The sequence below is a fragment of the Pogona vitticeps genome, chromosome 1 (assembly GCF_051106095.1).
Source record: "Pogona vitticeps strain Pit_001003342236 chromosome 1, PviZW2.1, whole genome shotgun sequence".
Taxonomy (NCBI): Eukaryota; Metazoa; Chordata; class Lepidosauria; order Squamata; family Agamidae; genus Pogona; species Pogona vitticeps.
This window is the reverse complement of record NC_135783.1, coordinates 60,065,963-60,089,499: the sequence shown is the minus strand read 5'-3', so window position 1 is coordinate 60,089,499 and position 23,537 is coordinate 60,065,963. Positions and strand designations below refer to the sequence as shown.

Sequence of the window (23,537 nt, the reverse complement as noted above, 5' to 3'; positions counted from 1 at the left end):
TTTGCCTTAGCCAATCTTTTGATTTTTCTAATCTTGCCAACTTCCTATTATTGATTTGCTTCTCAGTGTTAGATGCTTTTATCTATTTCTTCTGTGTTAATGTTTTTATTATTTTATTAGGGGGGTGCCACTTTTGGCAATCTAACAGAAGAAACGTGGGATAAAAATGTCTTCATAATAACTAATATAGAAGTTAAAATTGGAAAGTCAGAATAAAGCTTCAGAAATCAAACTTCATCCTCCTCATCCCCTCAAGGTGCTTCACCATCTCAAGGAAAATGAGAGGAACATGATTGATCTGGATTTTGTATTGTTTACTCAGTTCTGCTCTATGTGTCATTTTGCTTATGCTCTCTGCTTTTGCTAAAACTGTGCAGTCCTGCATGCTTCAAATAAAAAATAATTAGGGCCTTTAAGACCTTTGCTGATGGAGAATATTAAATAGGAGGAAGGTAAAATCAGCAATTATAGCAACTTGATTAAGATAATATTCATTACCACTCATATGTCTGGGCCCTTCCAAGGATTCTTCATGTTCTCTGCTTCCTTCACTCTCCAGTGGACCTGCACCTTGGTGGTCATGAAGTAAAGGGGACTGGCACCTTTTAAAAGAAACATAATAGTGATTTTCCTGCTCGCTGTGAAAGTTGCTTATCACACTTAATACTGTTCCTCCATTTTAAATGGCAAGATTATAAATTTAGGGTATTTTTCAGATGATGAGTAAATAGAACAAAGAAATTTCACAGTGATTATTACATCTTTAATTTCTTACAATAATTTTAAGATACTGTTTTTTCTAATGACATGCACAAACAAGTGAAATATTCCTCAAATTTTTAAAATACAATTTTTGATGTCTCTTTATATATTCAACCCATAGTTTGAGGATTTCTTAAGTAGGTCTTGTCCCTAACCCATCAAAGATAGGGCAGTTTGAAATTTAAAACTCATAAAAACAATTAACTATGATTTTCTACAAAGCTCTAACCTTCAGCAATAGAACACTCAATAACAGCTTCAGATAACAACTCTGCTAACTTTGAGTATATCAAAAAGAGATAGGAAAGTAAAGTACCCGTCATAGCCAACTTGCTGCCTCCATTGACTACTCCCACTTGGTCCTGGGTCACTGGAGGATGACTGGTTGCTTGGTGAACTTCTGAAATATTGACTAGAGTAATTTAAGATGTACTAAGATCTGTGGTGTTTCAACAACTACCTTACTATTTTAATATAAATCCTTTAGTAATTATTTTTTTCACTGACTTGAGGAATACAAACAATACAAATACATTGGAAATATCTATTTTCAAAATAGATAAAAAAGCTGTACATGTTACAAATAATTATAATAATTCACCACTGACTAAAGTATACACATGGCTCTCTGAAAATCAATGTTGTTTAATGTAAGCATTTCATGTTCTGCTCATACTCATGGCAATTGTTCCCTCCCAAAATATAGCTATAACTTTCACTTGGGGACATCATAATAAATGAAGGAAACTATGTTCAATTACTCCCTGAATCTGGTTTTAAATATCACCAGTGGAGTATTCTTTGTGAAATTGCTATGTAAGAAGTGATGATAGTGTACAGATCAGACAGATAACATACTACAGTAATTGTGTAAAAATATTATAATACAAACTGGCTGATCCAAGTAGTGTCCAAGTAGCATGTAAAAGTTCTATGGTCAAAGGAAGCATTTTTTCTTCCAGAGTCACCACACAATGCAGATAATGTCCTCAAACCAAGGAAATATACAGTAGCCATGGTACACAGCAGTGTTTATGCTTTTCCTTGCTTTAGGGCATAAATGCTGAAGGATAGGTACAGAGAGAGTTTGCAGAGGCTCAAAGCAACTTGCTTCCTTACAAAGAAAAACACACTCATCTATGGCTCTATACATGCTCAGATTTGGAGTTATGTTTAGATAAAATATATCATACAAAACCCCAACACAACTGCCATCTAATATATTCTGAAAGTAAAGCAAAATCCAGCTGTATAAAAGCAGCAGATTTCCAAGAAGAAACACCAGTAAAGTATCACAAAAGTGCTGCATAAGAAAGCAATGTTACTTACTTTTAGAGAAGTTAATAAGTGGTTTGGATGGAAAGAAATGCTAATACCATTAAGTTTTTAAAATGAATCTTGAAAAAGTTGTCAAGAATAAAGTTAGCGCTATATTGCAAAAAGTATAAATATATTTATGAAAAAAATCTGCACATAAAAATGAGATGTAATTTAAGTATAGCAGCAATCTGAGCAGCTAGCAAAATCTCAGCACTATTAAACTGATTGCTATTGCAGAAAGACTGAACTCAAAAGCATAAAATGAATATATTTTTGATTTGTGAAAAGGAAATGATCACAGTATAATGAGTAATTCAGACATTTTGATGAAAAAAGACACTGAGAGAGAGAGAGAGAGAGAGAGAGAGAGAGAGAGAGATTTGGCCTTGTATAGCTCATTAGTCTCCAAGAAACAGAAAGGGTATTAGTGGTTTACTTATTTATTTAACATAACGTATATACCGCCCACTCTACCCAAAGGTCTCTGGGCGGTTTACAACAATTAAAATACAATAAATAGATAAAAGAATTAAAATACAATTAAAATTAAATTAAATTGAGAAATTTAGCCTTTAAGAAAATGAGTTGAGGGAGAAGGTACAGAAATAAAACCATAGAACATGTTCTATGAATAGTGGGAAACAAAAACTTTGTAATAAATAGAAAGTAAGTGATCAAAATGAATAATGAGGAGAAGACACTGCTGAAAGAAATGTGTTATTATACAAAAGGCTTGTAGGCTAAGCTTTACAGTATGTATTGTTTGTAGATAGAGATTTAGGCATATGTGTGTACATATATGTCTATGTAAGTGTATGTATATGTGTATACTGTATATATTAAAATTAAAAATTTAAAAAAAAAGAAATAAAACCTTAAGATGCCAAATCTGCACATGGCATTACGGTAGGTTGACTATGTTGCCTATGTTTCTGAAGAGAAATTTTCATTTTTTAAAATGTGTAGCCCCTTAAAATTCAGTATGATAGGTAATATTTGATAATTCAAATTTGCAAATGTTTTATTACTTAATAGTGATAGGGAAACAAATTGCAGAATTATTTTTTGCAACAGCTCCATGCTTTTGAAATCAATTTGCATTTTACCACTTGATTCAACAGAAGTGGACAGTGCTGAGGACCTACGATGAGCAGAGCTTGCAATACTGCTTCTAAGTAAGCCGTTAAGCTACTCATTTGAAGCATATGTATCTTTTCCCCCTTTAAAGAAGTGTTCCATATTGTTCAAACAGACGGGAAACTCTGCTACAGTGTAACTCCACAGTATTATTCTGAACTAGATAGAAGCATAAAGGAACAGGGTCATGAACTGTTTTGTGCATGTAGTGCCTTGCTTAAAATTTTTAAAATAGACCACACAATTAAAGAAAAATGAATGGGAAACACTCTCCCAGTCTCACCTCCAAATATAAAGCCTAATAATACTTTTATGCTGGTCTCATAGTAATGCCTTTTTCAGTCCTTACATTACACTGTTTTAGAAGAACATCATTATGAGCTCATTAAGACAAAAAACTAATTCTGTTTTACTTACAACCTGTTACATAAAAATTCTGACAATGATATGAAAAGCTCTCAATCTGTGGATTTCAAAAAACATTGTTCTTTATTTTTCTGAAGTGGCTCCTGTAGTATTGTATTGGTCAGTCCTCATGTGATGGCAATAGGTTTTTATATTCCACTATGACCAGACAGCAAGATGTAAATTTATCTTTCCATTATCATCATCACTAGTGCTGGCTTTTGGTTTTGTTTTAAGAAACATTAATAGAGGGAAACTATTGTATCAGGATGCTGACAGAACCGTTTCAAGCTACAGAGACTGAGTCTATCAAAATCCAAATAAGAATATTCCATCAAGTATGGAAAATAAAATAATGACCCATGGACTGGAAACATTCAATATATGTTACAACCCTGAAGAAAGGAGATGCCATAGAGTACAGTAACTATAGGACCATCACTCTAATTTCCCATGCAAGCAAAATGATGCTTGAGGACTTATAAGAAAAACATTTAGCCTATATGGTGTGAGAAATGATGAATGTTCAAACTGAATTCCAAAAATGAAGAGGTACTCAAGATCATATTGTAAATATACACCAGCTACTGGATTGCAGCAAAGAACTTTAGAAAAATATCAGTCTGTGCTTTATAGACTACAGCAAAGCCTTTGACTGTGTGGATCATGAGAAGCTCTGGGTGTTTCTAAAAGAAAGAGGGGTGCCTCAACACTTGATTTTCCTGATTTTTAAGCTATATTGTGGACACAAAGCTACTGTTAGGCTATAATAGGGAGAAACAAATTGGTGTCATAAAAGGCTGTATTTTATCACAATTTATTCAATATGTATGCAGAATGTATATGGAAAGCTGGATTGGATATAGATGAAAGAGTGAAAATTGATGCAGGAAAAACTTTAAGATATGCAGATTATGCCATTTTACTGGCAGAAAACAGCAGCGATAAAGGTGAAAGAATAAAGTGCAAACGCAGGACTACAGTTGAAGATTAAGAAGACAAAATCATTACAGAAGAATTTAACAATGTTGACAATGATGACATTGAAATTATAAAATATAATTTCTGTATATCTAGGTTCAATAATCAAGAGAAATTGAGATTCTAGCCAAGAAATCAAAAGAAGACTAATACTTGAAAAGGTAGGTATGAAGGAACTAGAAAAGATCCTCAAACGTAAGGATTTGTCACTGGAGACTAAAGCCAAGTTTATTTACACTGCTGCATTCCTGATTACTGTTTATAGATGAGAAAGCTGGCAAGTGAAGAAAGAAGAGAACAAAACAATTGATTAGACATGGGCTCTTCACATTTGTATTAGATATGAAGTGTGGCACCACAGCTGGTGTGGATTCCATTCTTTCCCTTGGGCCATCCAGGCTACTAACTGTGTTTTGTGCATTGCTGGGGTCCTGGCCAAGCTGAGGAGGAGAATGGAATCAGCACCACCATCATATCTAATAGAAATACAAAGCTGCCATGTCTACAATTGATTCATTCAAAATATGGTGCTGGAGGACAACTATGCTGATAACACGGATGGCCAGAAAGACAAATGAGTAAATCCTAGATAAAATGAAGCCTAATTGCTTTCTAGAAGCAAAAATAATGAAACTAAGGGAAAACTGACTACTCTGCAAATGGCATCAGATTATGTACAGATGAAATTGAATTAATAACTGGTGACTATCTGCTTTTTCTTTGCTTTCTGCTGTGTGTGACTGCCTAATTGAAAGCAAAGGGGCACTCCTGTTGTGTCCAATGTGTTTTTTTCTCCTTCTTCTTCTAAGTCTTTCAAGTCAGTAGTACAACAGATTATCACTAGGTCAATGTATTTGCGAAGGCTTTCACGGCCGGGATCTAATGGTTGCTGTGGGAAAAACCCACAACAACCATTATCACTAGGTCACTTACGAAAAATATTTTTTAAGAGGTAGAAATTGCCAGTTAGGATCTCATTAGATCAAAGGCAGCTTCTCCTTTTGCTATTGGAGCTTCATGCAAACATAGCTTCAGCCGCAGAAACTAGCAGGGATCTAATTTGAAAACTTTGGATCAAAGTGTACTTTCCCCACTCTATAGTTGCAGCCTCAAGCTATTGTACTTTGAGCACATCATGAGAAGAAAAGACTCACTGGAGAAATCAATAATGGTAGGAAAGTGGAAGGCAGCACGAAAATAGGAATAACAAATATGAAATGGATTAACTTCATAAAGGAAACCATGGCCTTGGGCTGAGCTGAGTTAATGATAGGACATTTTGGAGTTCAGGCATTCGCAGGGGTGCAATAAATCAAAGGCAACTTGATAGCGTATAGCAGTCATTTTCAGTCTTCTTTTGGCCATGGCCATAAACACAATATCAAAGAAATGCAGGCCGAATTAGGAGTGTACAAGTTGCATAATATACTTTATAAGGTGGTGTGTGAAGAACTGTTTCCAGTTTGTGTCCCTTTTCAAATGTGCCAAGGCCCCGAGGGGGCCATATGGCCCCCATTGAGAAAGGCTGACATATAGCAGCAACAACATAATCTTCAGTTCTGTTAAAACCCTGCAGAATAGTGTATGAATGTTTTTACTTCCTTGTTTATTTAAAAGCTTTGAAAAATCACTTCATACCAAGGACCAGAAAGGCTTACTAGCAAACCACTGAGAAAAGACAGGAATTAATATAGAGTGCATTACCTTGCACCATCTGGCAGCTTTCTGTCGAATGAAGTGCTGCGAGGGATGCCTGTTTGTGCCTGCTGGAGGAGTTGCTGGCACTGCAATCTGTCAGAAGTTCCTAGGATTGGAGAGGCACGAGAGAGAGGCTGCCCAGCAGGAGTTGGCACCCGATGCCAAGTCGTATTCCTCCGGAAAGGGGTTTTATATTCACATGGGGTGCCTTCACTGTCGAGTTTATACTCCACCATAGGAATTCGACACAGTTCTGAGCAACCCCTGTAATAAACATAATAATCCTTCTATGAGAACTACAGGTACTTCTCACTGGAACAATTCTGTCTTATATATAATATAGTACTGCCTGTTGCATGCTGAAAGAACTAGCTGGATAACACTTTTAATACTGTTTGAAATTATGCCCCTCACAAGAGTGGAAGAAATGTGTATTTTTAAAAAATGATGTCCAAACAAGTAACTTTTACATAATGCAACAGTCATATTCCAAAATTTGGCTAGAAGGCTCAGTAATCCAAAAGCATGGAATTTAAACTGCATAAACATCAAATGCTTATTCTATGTCACATAAGCCAGAGGGCCCCAACCCCCGGTATGCGGCCTGATGCCAGTCTGTGGCCTGAGCCGGATCGGGCAGCGGAGACAGACCTCCCCCCACCCCTGCATGTACTCCCCCTTGCACAGCCCCTTTGCGCCTGTGTGTCTGAACCCATGCGAACACTCCCCCACCCCTTCGTGCATGCACACGAGTGGCCCCGAGTGCTGTGCCACCCTTCGTGCATGTGCACGCCTGCACAAGCACCATGCCGCCCTTCATGCATGCGCATGCACACCCTCCTGCTCCTTTGCACATGTGCACGAGCACACCCACCTGCGTGCTCCTTCATGTATGCGCATGAGCACGGGGGGTGCCCCGCCTTCCCCAACTGGTCCGTGGAGTTAAAAAGGTTGGGGAGCACTGATAAGCAATCCGTATACTATCTTTTTTTTTAATTGTATTTTTCAGTGGAATCTCTCTTTCCACACAACCAACTTATTCACAGTTCAAATTAAAGTGTGGACTCTCTTTTAGGCAAGGGCCAAATTCAATTTCAGATATACTTCTGTGGGTTGCATTCCAATGGTGGGCAAGGCCAAATGCAATAGAAAGAGAGACCAAAAGGCATATTTTAGCTTAAAGTTCTTACTGTCAGTAACCATCCCCACCCTTCATGAAAGTAAAAAAAAACCCAAATGCTGGGAAACCACAGAGGATGGTATCATGTGGAAAAGGGCAACATCTTATGCGGAACTCCGTCAGAACTGATTTGGATACGAGTCAGCCCGAATTTAGCTCCAAGGGCTGATGTCCACCACCAGTGGTGTAAATCAATAAAATAAGAGAACAATAGAAATATTAAAAAGCCTATATAAAAATAAAGATTGTTTGTATCAAAAAAGGCCAACCACAACTATCAGAACCAATGCTCTCTCCTTTCCTGCAGCTTACATAATTGTATAACTTACATAATTGTATAAGGGCACAAGGTAAAGAGGGTAAAGTGAAAAAGCAGAATCAAAATGATCACAAATATATGGATAATAAGGAGTATTTTGCCACAAAATGATCTAAAAAAAAAGATGAAGGCAGGAACGGAGGACAAGGATTCAACAGAGTGGTGCCTCGACTTACAACCATAGGTCGTAAGTCGAAGCACCATTTCCCATAGGAATACATTGAAACCCATTAATCCGTTCCAGCCGGAAAAAAAATCCCAATAAAATAAAACAAAAATAAAACACTGCAAGCCCCATAAGAACGTGATGGGGCCGAAAAACAACCCCCCCCCCAAAAAAAACCACAGCCAGCCCCAGCAGAATGTTTTGGGGCTGGGGGAAAACACTCAAGCCCTCCATACACACAGCCAGCCCCAGCGGAATGCCATTGGGCTGGGGGAAAAAACATACAGTGGTGCCTCGCTTAACGAGCGCCCATTTAACGATGAATCCGCAAAGTGATGGAGTTTTTACGATTGCAAAAGCGATCGCATTGCGATGTTTCAAATGGGGGAAATCGCTTTGTGATGATCGTGGGGAAGCGCTTCCCCACGATCATCCCAAAGGCCCCGCTGATCAGCTGTGTTGCGAGGGGTGGAGAGAGAGAGCCCCGAAGCACAGCTGATGGGCGGGGGTTTGCAAAGATCATGGGGAAGCCAGCTTCGCAAACCCCCGCCGACCAGCTGTACTTTGGCATTTTCTCTCCCCTTGCAACTCCTGCCTGGGCAGGGAGACTGAGGCACTGCGCCGCCACCCTGGCTGTGGCGGCACAGTGCCTCAGTCTCCCTGCCCAGGCTGGACCTGCAAGGGGTGGAGAGAGAGCAAGAGAGCGTTGAAGCACAGCTGATCGCGGTTCCAAAATGGCCGCCCGCTGTGTTGCCTCACTTTAGAGGCACTGAAAATGGCGGCTGGATGGAGGATTTTTGCTTTAAAGATGAGTTTTTTTCCCCATAGGAACGCATTAAACATGTTTTAATGCGTTCCTATGGGTTTTTTTGCCCCGCATAGCGACGAATCCGTATAGCGACGATTTTTTTGGAATGGATTATTGTCACTATGTGGGGCACCACTGTACAACCCCACACACACAGCCAGCTGCATTGGAATGCCATGAGGCTAGGGGGAAACAACCCCCCCACACACAGCCAGCCCCAGCAAAATGCTATGGGGCTGGGGGAAAACACAACTCCCCCCACAGCCAGCTCCAGAGGAACACCATGGGGCTGGGGGGAAAACACAACCCCCCTACACAACCAGCCCGAAAAACACGCCCCCAAACCACAAAAAAACACCACAGTACAGAAACATAACCCGCCCCCCAAACCCAAACCACCCTGCAAAACAAAGTAAATGTACTTGCTCAGGAGCAGAAAGCAGCACCAGGCAGTCCAAAGCCTCCTCTGACCACTCACTCTAACTGTTGGGGCAAAAGAGCTACAAAGAAGCAGCCTCTTCGCCTACCAATGGTTAGCAAATCTGAATTCCCCGCCTTTTCCCCCTGCCTTTTTCCTGTCACAACTCAAAGTTCTGGCTGCAAGTCGAAGCAAAATTTTGCAGCTGGAGCTGCTCGCAACTCGAAATGGTCGTTAAGTTGGGACGTTCATAAGTCGAGGCACCACTGTATTACATCCAGAGTCCCTCAAATATTTTATAATTAGTCTCATTAAAAATAACCCATCAGTTCAAAACTCTTACAAAAGTCAAACATATTTTGACCAAGTTTCCATAATAATGCATTACAAATGGTCATATATATCATGAAAATTAAAAGGTACACTATTACAGTGGTGCCTTGACTTACAAACTTAATCTGTCCCAGAAGATGCTCATAAGTCAAAACGTTCGTAAGTCAAATCAGCATTTCCCATAGGAATGCACTGAAACCCCGATTAATCTGTTCCGGCTGTTTTTTGTTCATATGTAGAGCCACCGTTTGTAAGTCAAAGCATTAGTTCCCATAGGAACAAATGCAAAACCGGTTAATCTGTCCTCTACCACTAGGGGGAGAAATTTTTTTAACCTAAGATGACTTAGGTTAAAAAAAAGGGCAGGAAAGGATGGAGGGATGGAACAAACACGTTTTAAACAGAATACCTTTAAAACCAAGCGGCTTTAAACCAAACCAAGCACCTTTTAAACCAATTTTTACATTTTAAAATTACAGTACCAGGCAGTAAAAAGTCCATTTCCCACTTTCCCTGCATTTTTTTGTTCGTAAGCCAAAGATCTGTTAGCGAATCAAAGCAAAATTTTGCGAATGGAGCTGTTCATAAGTCAAAATGTTCGTACATCGGGGTGTTCGTAAGTCAAGGCACCACTGTACATGGCATGTACTGAAAAGCATGGAACACTCTACTGGTTTATTTTCCAAATGTTGCAGTTTGAAATACACTTTTTCCAACACATTTTCTAAAACCTTTAAAACAAAGATATCTGAAGAAATTCAGAAAGGTGAATTCTTAAAGAAAAGGAGACATTACTCATGTTTATATGGAAGCAAACAGGTATTGCAGACTATGCATCTTTCCCTCTTTTTTCTGTTTTGTGAAAACAAATACAAATACAATTTTGTATTTATTTATATTTGTTTATTTATGGACCACCTGATTTAGTGAAATCACTCGTTGGGGTGGTTTACAAAATATAGGTACAGTGGTGGCCCGCATGATGACGACCCCGCATGATGACGAAATCGCTTGACAAAGACTTTTTTTGATATCGCAATAGCAATTGCAGAACGATGGTTCCAATGGCTTTTTTTTTGCTTTACGTTGATTAGGTCCCTGCTTCGCGAACCATTTGTTCGCAAAATGGCTTCCCTTCGCAAAATGGCTTCCCTCCCTTCGCAAAATGGCTGTTTTCCAGAGAGAAGCTTCGCAAAACAGCAATTCCAAACAGCTGATTGGTGGTTCTCTATGGGCGATCTTCGCTGAACGATGAGGCATTTCCCCATTGGAATGATTAACCGGTTTTCAATGCATTCCAATGGGGTTTTTTCCCGCATGATGGTGATTTCGCTGTACAGCGATTTTGACAGAACAATTATCAAAAAAGAAGGAAAAAATCCCACATCCCAATCAAATTAACAGAAAGTTGACCACCACCAACTGGCACCAGCAACAAACACCAAACAATTTAGAATAGATAAAAAGTAAATAAATATAATACAACAATAAATATGAGAACATTTTGTACTGATCTGTAGCAATTTACTTAAATTATAATCTGTTTCTGTTTAGTACAGTATGATTAAGGGTATGACTTGACAAGGATTTGTCTTGCTCTTTGATCCACTCTGTAGACAGGCTGGTTCCCTCCTTTTTCCAGTGATCACAAAAGATACTTGTAATTGTGAATCCTATCCCTGATGCATGCTTACTCAGACTGTTCTGGCTCCCTATCAGGGGCTCCTCGTTTTTTTGTTTTGGGTACAGATAGGATCTTGGTTCAGTTCCAGCATATGTGATCGCTGGAACGAAACCAACGAGAATAGCTTAAGTTTCTTAAGCCACTTAATGATATTGGGAAATTGAAAGATTCCTCCACTTCTCCCTGGAGATGGAGAGAAAGGAAGCAAAACAATTTTAAAAGCCTTGTAGAGCTTGTGAATGTTCAGCCCCAAACTGAGGCAAGGGAAAGTACTGCACACACAAAGAAGATGGGATTAACTTACTTTCCCTATTTTGTGTTCCTTCTGGGTCCTCACTTTTGCTAGCCATAATGTTTAAATCCACATAATGCCCCTGAATGATGCCTTGCCACAACGTGGAGTTATGCTGCATGCATTATGGGAATATAATCACAGCATCCAGCAACAGTGACAATTGGAATTTGAGCTCATGAGCCCTGATCACAAAGTTTTCTCTGTCCTTTGAAAATAGCTAAAATTCCATGTACATTCTCACCATCCACAAGTGCCAAAAAGAGAGAGGGAGGTATTTTAGCTCATCTCTGCTTTCAGTACTACATTCCTGAACTGGAATCCTTCAAGGCCACTACACTTTGTGTTTTCTTCTTCAACTTTTTTTGCTTTCTAAATAAAACTTCAGTAAGATTAAAATTTTAACAGCTAGTAATTTTTCTTAAATTTTTTTTAAAAGATCAGCTGATTGCTGTTTCAGAGTATGAAATCATGAAAAGATCCCAGACCAGAATTTGCCATGAAACTATTTCCCCCTACGACAAGACTGTATATTGTCCCCCGGCTTATTTAACTTATATGCAGAATACATCATGTGGAAGGCTGGACTGGAGGAATCCCAAGCCGGAATTAAGATTGCCGGAAGAAATATCAACAATCTCAGATATGCAGATGATACCACTCTGCTGGCAGAAAGTGAGGAGGAATTAAAGAACCTTGTAATGAGGGTGAAAGACGAGAGTGCAAAAAACGGCCTGAAACTCAACATCAAAAAAACTAAGATAATGGCCACTGGTCCCATCACCTCCTGGCAAATAGAAGGGGAAGATATGGAGGCAGTGACAGATTTTACTTTCTTGGGCTCCATGATCACTGCAGATGGAGACAGCAGCCACAAAATTAAAAGACGCCTGCTTCTGGGGAGGAAAGCGATGACAAACCTTGACAGCATCTTAAAAAGCAGAGACATCACCTTGCCAACAAAAATCCGAATAGTCAAAGCTATGGTTTTTCCTGTTGTGATGTATGGATGTGAGAGCTGGACCATAAAGAAAGCAGACCGCCGAAGAATTGATGCCTTTGAACTGTGGTGCTGGAGGAGGATCTTGAGAGTCCCCTGGACTGCAAGGAGAACAAACCTATCAATTCTAAAGGAAATCAACCCTGAGTGCTCACTGGAAGGACAGATCCTGAAGCTGAGGCTCCAGTACTTTGGCCATCTGATGAGAAGAGAAGACTCCTTGGAAAAGACCTTGATGTTAGGAAAGTGTGACGGCAAGAGGAGAAGGGGACGACCAAGGATGAGATGGCTGGACAGTGTCTGCGAAGCAACCAACATGAAATTGACAGACCTCCGGGAGGCAGTGGAAGATGGGAGGGCCTGGCGTGCTCTGGTCCATGGGGTCACGAAGAGTCGGACACGACTAAACGACTAAACAACAACAACAACAAAAACAGTTTTAAAGTTACAATGGTTGAAGGAGATAACAATATGGGATACACACTGCTAGTGTCCTCCACTTGGCTGACATTTGAAGTTGAAAAACTTTCAGTTTGAAAACAATGAAAAACAGGAAGTTGCCTCAATACTTTTTTCATTCCTTTTTTAGAAAATGCTGGGTGAAAGACAACAGGGTGAAAGACAACAGCAGACAACAGTTTTGTGCTATCGGAAAATTAGATCAAAGAAAAGACCAAACCAAGAATTTCCCTAGCTTATTCAGAATGGGGCACATTCTCTCAATCGAACTTCCAATCTCTAAAAGCACAGAGCTATCCAGCCAGTTAAAACTCAAAGGTAACCACTATTTAAAGTATATCTGTAGAACTCAACAGGAATCAAGAGCCCAAATCTTGGTACTTTAGACCTAACATAGAGAATTAGTGCAGAGACTGAAGAAGCTACAATACTTGGATGAGTAGTGAAACGTTCCAACCTAATAAGAAAGAAGTCCAGTTGCCATGACTCAACTTCCAGATAGTGCGGGGATGTTTTCCTAGCAATTTGCAACAGCACACAGAATCCAGGTTACCACCCAATATATTTTCTAGGTATGTGAATGTGTCACTAATGCTGGCATTTAGTTGCTCTTTTTTCTCTCTCTCCTTCTTTTCCCCATAGCTTCCTTTTATACACATTCTCCCAGGCAGAAAACACACAAAGTATCCAGTTACACATGCATGCACAAACAGGAAGACAAGTGGTCAGTAAGAGAGCCGTCTCACATTTGCTAGCCCTTTCCCACATGGTAAAGGTGGCAAAGGCACTGAATTTTTTCCTCACTTTTTGCCCCATTTTTTTTCACTCAAAACACACATACTCTTTCATGTTTCTCCTTCTGTTCTTTTCTCTTTACTGCCCCATCTCCTCTAGTTCCACAGACATTGCACTGGTTCAAACATTCATTTGCATTTTAATCTATTGAATATAATATAATATAATAATAACTCTGTTTACCACTGTTTCAGTCAGCAATCCACAATCAAGGAATGTATCCAAAGCACTAATCGGGGTATTCCTATATTAAAATTTGTTTCAAAATACCAGAATTATACACATCTATACAGTATACAAAGAAAATGTTCATCCTTAATCCTGCTTCTGAATAGGAACACTCTTAGGCTTCCTTCTCCCTTTCACCTAGCTGTTCAGGAATCAATAGGTGAGGAAGGAGACCTTTAAGCCCCTCACACTATTGACTTTTTTTACCCAGAAGAGATAAATGAAATTAAATCATAACAACCGATGCAAAAGCAGTCAGGGAAAAAAAGGCATGAAGACTGAAGAATAAGAATTGGATTGAAGTGAACTGAGGATAACAGAAGGACAGTTCATTCCTAAGGAACTATCTGACTGTCCTCTTTTTTTATTTCTGGTAGCGTGTTATAACAAAACAGTGGCATTTGCCAAGGAAGGAAGGAGAGATCAGTCCAAGCAAAACCACCTGAATTCAAACCTATAATAATAATAATAATAATAATAATAATAATAATAATAATAATAATAATGATGATGATGATGATGATGATGATGATGATGATGATGATGATGATGATGATGATGATGATGATGAAGAAGAAGAAGAAGAAGAAGAAGAAGAAGAAGAAGAAGAAGAAGAAGAAGAAGAAAATAAAAAAACCTTTCTGGTTTACGAATGTTAGCTATTGATCTTCTACATCCACTACTAAAAATCCTAGGAAATGAGCTGATACTGCTGCAGAATATTAACCCTGTGCTGCCAACAGAAAAAAGAATGCCAAGTTTTACCTAGCAAAGAGCAACCTAAATGTCGACAACAGCAATGTCAGCAGCCAAGATGGTGTACAGCAGGGGTCCCCAACCCCCTGGCAGCGGACCAATACCGTCCATGGCTTTTGAAGGACTGGGCTGCTGGGACAGATGAGCGGCAAGCAGGAGTTGAGCAGCGAGCAAAGCTGCTCTTATTAGGTTCTAATGCCGCTGCTGATCTGACAGGAGGCAGAGATTTGCTCCCTGCTCCCCTCCTGCTGCTGCTAGATCAGCTGTGCCTGTGGCATTAGAATCTAATAGGAGTCTGCGCTCCTATTAGGTTCTAAGCTGCTCTTGATCTAACAGGAGGCAGAGCTTCAATTGTAGCTCACCTCCTGCTTGCCGCTCATCTGTCCTGGCACGAAATTAAAAGGTGCCTGCTTCTTGGGAATAAAGCAATGACAAACCTAGACAGCATCTTAAAAATCAGAGACATCACCTTGCCGACAAAGGTCCACATAGTCAAAGCTATGGTTTTTCCAGTAGCGATGTATGGAAGTGCGAGCTGGCCCATAAAGAAGGCTGACCGCCAAAGAATTAATGCTTTTGAATTGTGATGCTGGAGGAGGCTCTTGAGAGTCCCCTGGACTGCAAGGAGAACAAACAGATCCATTCTGAAGGAAATCAACCCTGAGTGCTCACTGGAAGGACAGATCCAATACTTTGGCCCTCTCATGAGAAGGGAAGACTCTCTGGAAATGACCCTGATGTTGGGAAAGTGTGAGGGCAAGAGGAGAAGGGGACGACAGAGGATGAGATGGTTGAAGCTACCAAAATTTTTGACCAAACTCAGGGAGGCAGTGGAAGATAGGAGGGCCTGGTGTGCTCTGGTCCACAGGGTCTCAAAGAGTCGGACACGACTTAGCAACTAAATAACAACATTTATAAAGCTTATTAAGTAAACTGAAATCCTGGACATGTTTCCTCCAAAGTAAACCACCCTCAGAAAAGCAGCTATATATAGGAGTGCAGACTTTTAATACACATTTTATACACTACATAAAGTGTAGACAGTGGTGCCTCACTTAACGACGTTAATTCATTCCAGCGAAATAGCTGTAGAGCAAAAAAGTCATAAAGCGAAATTAAAAAGCCCATTGAAACGCATTGAAAACTGTTCAATGTGTTCCAATGGGCTGAAAAACTCACTGTCCAACGAAGATCTTCCATAGGGGCAGCCATTTTCGGTGCCTGTAGAGTGAGGAATCCGTCTAAAAACACAGCAGGGAGCCATTTTGAGCACACAGTGGCCATTTTGAAAACCCGACAATCAGATGTTTTGATTGTCGTAATGCGAAGAATTGGTTCCCGAAGCACGGAACCAATCTTTGCAAAGTGAAAAAAAAAAACCCATTTAAAACATCGTTTTGTGGTCGCAATTGCGATCGCAAAAACATCGTGAAGCGGATTCGTCATTATATGGGGTAATCGTTAAGTGGGGCATGACTGTAAACACATTTCACCTGTTTGAAATGTATTGTTGGAAAAGAGTTTTACAGATAGCATGACTTGCCAGAGAGATAAGTAAAGCAAATTAAGTGTAGATTCTCACTAGAAGCGAAATGCAGTAGAGATTAAATATTGAAGGTTACTTTTTTCATGGTTTTATGAAAGAGTCAAGTCAGTCTCTCTGTCTCTGTTTCTGTCTCTCTCTCACACACACACACACACACACAGAGGCACACAGACAGGCACGCATGCACAAGCTCACCTTTAAATAAGCTTGATGAATCCACCCTTCCCTTTTTGGCACCTTCCTTCCCGCCTTATTCAGCTCCAGCAGTAGTCATTCACAAGCCGGCTAGAGTGCCTCGGGCTGTTCTACAGCCCTAAACAATAAAGCTGGCTTATCTCCAATCTGTGAAAGAACTACAACTGCAGGAACCAAGGAAGGTAGTAGGCAGAGGTGGCTTAGAGTCTGAGGTTCAGCTGCATGGGTGGGGGATGGGGATGGGCAGGTAGAGCTCTGCTCATTACCCCCAGGATTTTCATTTTTACCCAATTTGGGGTTAATTACCCCTGGTCTCCAACCACTGCTATAATTAGACTGACCCAGTGAGTGGGTGTGATCAGGTTCCACTTCAAATTTTGGCAACTCTTCATTTTGTGCGGGAAATATCACAGGATACGTTTTCTTTACTTTAACAACTTCCTCTTTATTGATTACATTTATTTATTTATTTATTTACAATATTTTTTAGCCGCACCATTGCCAATGGCTGTTCTATTCCGTTTATACAGTGGTGCCCCGCATAGCGAGGTTAATCCGAAACGGATTAACCTTCGCTAAGGGGGAAACATCGCTATACGGATCAAAAAACCCCAATGGGCCCAAAACTCACCGTTCTGCGATGTTTCCCCATGTTCCGGCGGCCATTTTGGGTGGTTCCGGCGGCCATTTTGGGTGTTCCGGCCACCGCCAAACAGCTGTTCCCCCTCGCAATGCGAAGAAACATCGGTATGTGATCGCATTAGCGATCGCAAAATCCACATCAGTATGCGGATTCATCATTAAACGGTGCCCTCGTTATGCGAGGCACCACTGTAATTGGGTCAAATAAACTTAACTCCGGCAACGTGCCATAACTGTCTAATACAATTTTACCCCCACCATCCTTTCCTTCTTCTGGGGACAGCTGGCAGCAAGAGAAGAACCTTTTGCCCTGGCTGAAACTGCCTCGGTCTAACATTCTTGTCATACCTCCTCTTTTGCCCCTGCTGTGCAGCCGCCAAGTCTGTCTTGGCCAATTGTGCCACCTTATTCAGGTGTTCTCTCATATACATCATATGTTTCACCACTTCTGAGCCTCGTCCTTACCGCTCTGCCATTTCTCTTTTACCAAGTCAAGTATTCCTCTAGGGTTCCACCCATACATCATTTCGAAAGGGGAAACCCCGTAGACGCCTGTGAGACCTCCCATACTGCAAACATAAGAGGTGCTACCAGCAAATGCCACCTTTTGGGCTTGTCTATAACTAATTTCCTCAGCATCCCTTTCAGAGTCTTGTTGAACCTCTCAACTAGCCCACTGGTCTGAGGATAAACCGCTGTACGTACAGACTGAACCTCTAACAACTTCCACCTCTTTCAAGGTTTGACTAATGAAATTTGTGCTCTGATCAGTCAACACCTCCTGCGGGAATCCTAGCCTCATGAAAACTTGCATAAGTTCCTTAGCTATTGCTGTTGACATGGTTGACTGCAGGGGAATAACCTCTGGATATCTTGTGGCATAGTCTATCAACACTAGGATGTGGGTGTGGCCTCCAGCGGACCTCAGCAGGGGTCGCACTATGTCAATTCCTACTCTATCAAAGGGATGGTCTACTGGGGCATAGAATAAGTGGGGCTCCTGGCCTTGGTTTCCCCTGAGTGATCTGGCATTGCTTGCATATATTGCAATAATCTTCAATCTCCTTTGCCATAATTGGCCACCAAAACCTCTATAATATCCTCCCTCTCGTTTTCTCTACAGCCAGGTGTCTAGCCATAGGGGTAGCGTGAGCCAACTGCAATATCTCCCTTCACCACTTAGATGGCACCACTAATTGTTTGTTACTCTCTTGGGCCACATGGTACAAAAGTCCCTCCACCATTTCTAACTCTGCTTCTCCAGTTTTAACACTCCCTACCTCTCCCGCTTCTTGTAACATTTCTTGCAACGTCGCATCATCTTGTTGCCACATTCTGGTTTGTTCTCGCAATGTCTCCTGCAGAAAATCAGTTTCAATTTCTTTCTCAGTCTCTTCCCCTGTAACCCTTCTTTGAGCGGTAAGAACTTATGAGCATCTGCCCAATCTCATCCCAACGACATCTCCCTGGAAAACCCTGGTACAATTCCCATTTTAAGTCATTGTCTTTCTGCCCCAATGCTCACCTCTGCCCATGCGGTTTTATAAGTCTTAGAGTCTCTGTGAATGCACTGTACAGAAAATTCATCTCCCAGGGTCACCCCCTCCAAGTTTCGCACCAAGGTTCTCCTGCAGCCTGTGACCATGAGCACCTTTTTCTTCTCTCCATTTACCCAAGCCAACACCTGCCATTGATCTCTTTCAGATCTCTATACTTGCACAGCCTCACACTCAGTGCCTACCCAAGCGCAATCCATGCCAGGGCAATCACATTTCACATGTCCAGGACGCCCACAGTCAAAGCAAACAGGGTGTCCGTCCTTTCCTGGCTTGAGCCCCATGCCACTCTCGAAAAATCGGTGGTCGAATGTGATGGGGTGCACTGGCTTGGGTCTCATCGGCTCAAAGGGGTGCCCTTTGTTAAGGTTGGATGAGCTAAAAACTCCTTGTGGCTCAGCTCCATTGCCTCCTGTTGCCATCTTCTCCCGTGGTCGTGCCTTTTCCTACATCGTGAAGTTGTCTCGGATGCCCTCTTCAGCTAAGCAAAAATCCTCTATTAACCGAACTTCACCCTCCAACCTTGTCAGGTGATTCCTCTGCACCGTTCTTTAGACTACTCCTGAGGGTCGTGATCAATTGCTCCATTACCAATATTTCCAAAATGTTTTCATTTGTCTTTTTGTTGGGTTTCAGCCACCTTACTAAATTTGCTCTCATCCTCTGCATCAACGGTCTTCGGTGCACTCCCGCCTTTAACCGTAGTTCCCGAAATCTCTTCCGATATGCTTTCTTTGTCAAGTTCAATGTTTTCAAAATAGCAATTTTTACTGTTTCATATTAAGATGCTTCTACGATGGACAATGTGTCCACCACCTCTTAAAGCACTCCCATTAGACAAGGAATCAGAATTAATGTCCATTGTTCTTTTGGCCACCCCGCCACGGTCGCCACCTTCTCAAAGTTAAGCAAATCCGCCTCAGGATCATCTGCGAACCCCATCTTCTGCATCCTTATCGGGGCTTGCCCTGCAACCAGGGGTTCCTAACTCCTTCCAAACCTTTCTTTTTCCCTCCTCGTCTCTCCAGCAACTGCCTGGTCAATAAAGTTTGTTGTTCTGTCAGATTCTCAATCTACTTCTCTTGTCTCTCGATCATCTGCTGCAATTTCAAAAGTTCCCAATTTCCTGCAGTAGGAGTTGCCCCACACTGGGCGCCACTGTGATCGGGTTCAGCTTCAAATTTTGGCAACTATTCATTTTGTGCAGGAAATATCACCGGAGACGTTTTCTTTAACAACTTCTTTATTGATTACATGCTGCTCTATTCCATTTATAACTGGATCAAATAAACTTAACTCCGGCAACCTGCCATAACTGTCTAATACAAATTCTCGTCCCAAATCAGCTGAACTCAACAGGGGTCCTGGGCCAAACTTCTCCGCATCGGTGGGTTTCCGAAGAGGTGCGCTCCTCACTGCGCAAATGGTGTCGCAGCATGGATGCCGAGCCCAGTCTCCTTCAGGCGGAGGAGTGTTGTACCGGGAATCTGGGTGAATCACCTGACGTCCTCTACCCTTGTTCTTGGGGAAGACTATCACTGACCATTCTGATGTCTCTTGTCGCACCTCTCCCACTTCCTTTGAGATGGGGTCGGGTAACAGCCCTCCTAACTTGAGGTTAGGGAAATCATGCAGTAACTCTTGGGTCTTCACCCTCTCATACTCTCTCAGTCTCTCCAGCTCTCTTGCACTTCCACAATTCCAGCTCTACCTCGAACCGCCGTTCTCCTTGGTTACTTATACCCTCTTCCCAGACTGACAGCTCCTGCTCCTCCCCTTTCTTGTTCCCGCACTCCTCCACTAGGCTTACTTCAAATTTCTCGCCTCGCTCCGTTGTCCCCTCTTCTGAAGCTAAGTTCTCCCTTTGGTCCGCCTGTTCTTTCTCACTCTCGGGTTTTTCCCCACCCTTCATTCCTTCTTCCTCTGGGGATGGCACACTCTCCTCTGGACCTCCTTCACAGTGGGTTTAAAACATTTAAATTAAATTGTAGGAATTAGTAAAACAAAGATTTAAAACATAACCGTGACCATTGTAATCATGTATCCACATCTGAAACACTACATAAGTGTAATTTGCCCAATCTCGAGAAGAATATTGTTAAATAGTAAAACGAACAGAAAGAGACAGCAAAGGGGAGGATCATACAGAGGTTTACTCAGTTACAAACAATATACAGAGTGCTAGGAAGTGGTGTCTTTCAGTGACACTGACTGACAGAATATCTGAAAAGACTGAAAGAAAAAGATAGAGAACTTCTTCACAATACACACAATAAATTTATGGAAATCACTGCCAAAAGATGTGGTCATAGTCGCTAGCTTGGATAGAACTAAAAGAGGTTTGGACACATTAATAGCTACTAGTCATCATGTCATATGTGCAGTCCCAAAGTCAGGCTAGAAACAGTTCACAGCACAATAACAGAAACTCTGAAAGTCTAGGGCTAAACTGCTACTCGTGATGAAGCTCAGAAGACAACGAAACCCAGCTGTAGCACTAAGTAAGGAGGATAGGCCCAGGAAACACACATGAAGTTACTAGTACACATGTATTAATTAAAATGGCAAACTACACAGGCCAGAGCTCCACTTGATGCTGGGAGAGGAGCTTACCCATGGCCCTACAAGATCCAGAAACTTGCTCTTTCTTGATTCAAAGGCTAAATCACTGAATACCAACTGGTGGGGAACAACAGATAGTACTATGCATTCATGCCTAGATTGTAGCCTTCAAAGAGGCATTTGGTTGATAAATATAAGATACAGGTCACTGGGATGGATAGATATCTGGTATGATTCAGCAGCGCAGTTCTGGCATATTTAAACAGCAAAATGCTAAATAATAATTGTAAATTAATTAATGGGCAATAATAAATTTTAATTGAATCATTTTCGAATTCAACATATTAAACATATTACAGCTTGAGGTATCATCAAATACAATGCATTGTGGGGAATGTGTTTCTCCAATACATTAAGCTAAAATACATAAAGTGTTATTAAATAGTCAATTTGCTGCTGTACAAGAATTAGGTTAATTATTATAATATAGTGCCCCCACTTCCTCTGAATAATTTATATCATCAATTTTCAAAGAACAATAACAAAGAAAACTATCTGTTAAATTGTAAAAAATAATATTAAATAGCAAAGGCACTTATGATATATGAACCATTGTTACTTCTTACCTTCTAGGTGATCCATCATCATGTGGCTGGATAATCACCACTTTGACTGTCACAGAAGTGCGCAGCAGGTCAATCATTTGTTCATGAGTCAGGGTTGCTACTGCTACTTTGCAGATCTCTACTAGGCGACTGCCTTGACGTAGTCCTGCTTTCCATGCAAAACCAAATGGCTCCACATCTGCCACAATGCCTTCAAAGTTAACATGGAATCCAAGTTGTCCTAAGCCATTTCTCCTCAGTGTCATTTCTGTTGTTTCACATCCTCTGGTTGCTGTCTAAAGAAGTATCAGATCAATGAGATTACAGCATAATATAAGATTTCCAGACAGTAAGATTTCCATAAATGGGAGGAAATGTTTTTCAATGTTTGTAATGCACACTTTGGGGAAGTGGAAATATTTCAGTTCTTTAACAAATATTCTTAACAAAACATAAAATGTACCATGTATAATTTCTTAAATAAAACTTACTGTTTTATATGTTTGTTACATTTGAAAGCATACACATAATTAAGAGTTTAGTGGAGTTATAAGCCATCATATATATGAGTGCAATCTTATACACATGTACGCAAAAGTAAACCTCAGGAATCAGAGCTGTAGCAAATTTGGCACCCAGAGCAAGTGGTGCTATTTCCTACCCACTCTGCCCTGAGGTGTGGCCATGAATTCCCCCTTATGAAACAGGAGAAGGAGAAATTGGTGTCACCCTAAGAGAAGGTTTCCAACGAGCTGAAAGTTAATTAAGGTAGGAGGAGACGTTCCTGATTACTTTCTGAACAATCACCAGTAGATTCACCTTTAAATTTTGATGCCTTCTAAATTCTGGCACCCTTGAACAAAAGCTCAGCTGCTTTACCCTCATTACAGCCTTGCCATACTCCCAGATATGCATTGCACCATAACATTACAATTCCACTGAACTGTGACATCACAATTCTACATTCATTTATCTAGAAATCAGTACAAGAGGATTGGTGACACTTGTTTCTAGGACACCTAGTTACACTGTAAACAATCTAAACTGCTAAATTTATATTTATAATTAGAGTTGGAAAAAGTGTGTGTTTTGTGCTTGTGTGTTTTGTGTGTGTGTGTGTGTGTGTGTGTGTGTGTGTGTGTGTGTGTGTGTGTGTGTGTGTGTGTGTGTGTGTGTGTGTGTGTGTGTGTGTGTGTGTAAAACAAAAGCAATAATACAGCTGTATCATTGTGAAGGAGCTGAGAATGTGAGTGTGCCGTCCCTAGTCGTGGAGTATATAAGAGGAGAAGAAGAAACAAACAAAGGGGAGTCAAAGATGAACAAAGTGACAGTTAAAGAAAATGCGGGAGAATCAGAAGTAGAGGAAAGAGTGGGAAAGACGGAGGTCTGTTTAACTGAGGAATTGATAGAGGGGGAATGGGCAGAGTAAGAGGTGTCTGGGTGGAAAGAGGATAAAATGAGGAAGGGATGAGATGGTTCAGTTCAGTGGCGGTGAATATGAGCAGAAAAGGAAAGAAGAGTGTAGAGAGGTGTTTGAGAAGCTGAGAACTCGACTTATAAAAGACTTTCCTAACTTCCAAGTTGGGGGGCTTCTGCCAGATCCCGAGATGAAGAGAGACCTACCCGATTTGTGACCCATGAATGGACTGTGATAGTGGCTCCACGTGAACTGGAACTACAACGTGAGTTG

The 23,537-nt window shown here is 40.9% G+C and overlaps 1 protein-coding gene across 3 annotated transcripts in view; it reads right to left on the bottom strand.

The window, feature by feature from the left end:
• SIPA1L2 (signal induced proliferation associated 1 like 2) overlaps nucleotides 1-23,537 on the bottom strand; it is a 113,722-nt gene that overhangs the window by 39,682 nt on the left and 50,503 nt on the right. For 2 of the 3 annotated variants that reach the window (XM_020786769.3, XM_072993480.2), the window contains exons 8-11: nucleotides 21,869-22,143; nucleotides 6,310-6,567; nucleotides 1,079-1,162; nucleotides 499-602 (exon numbers count right to left, since the gene is read on the bottom strand). In XM_020786769.3, coding sequence (XP_020642428.3) covers nucleotides 499-602; nucleotides 1,079-1,162; nucleotides 6,310-6,567; nucleotides 21,869-22,143 — 721 coding nt within the window. Of the gene's footprint in view, nucleotides 1-498; nucleotides 603-1,078; nucleotides 1,175-6,309; nucleotides 6,568-21,868; nucleotides 22,144-23,537 lie in introns of all 3 variants that reach the window. The other variant, XM_020786762.3, reaches the window with a different exon arrangement.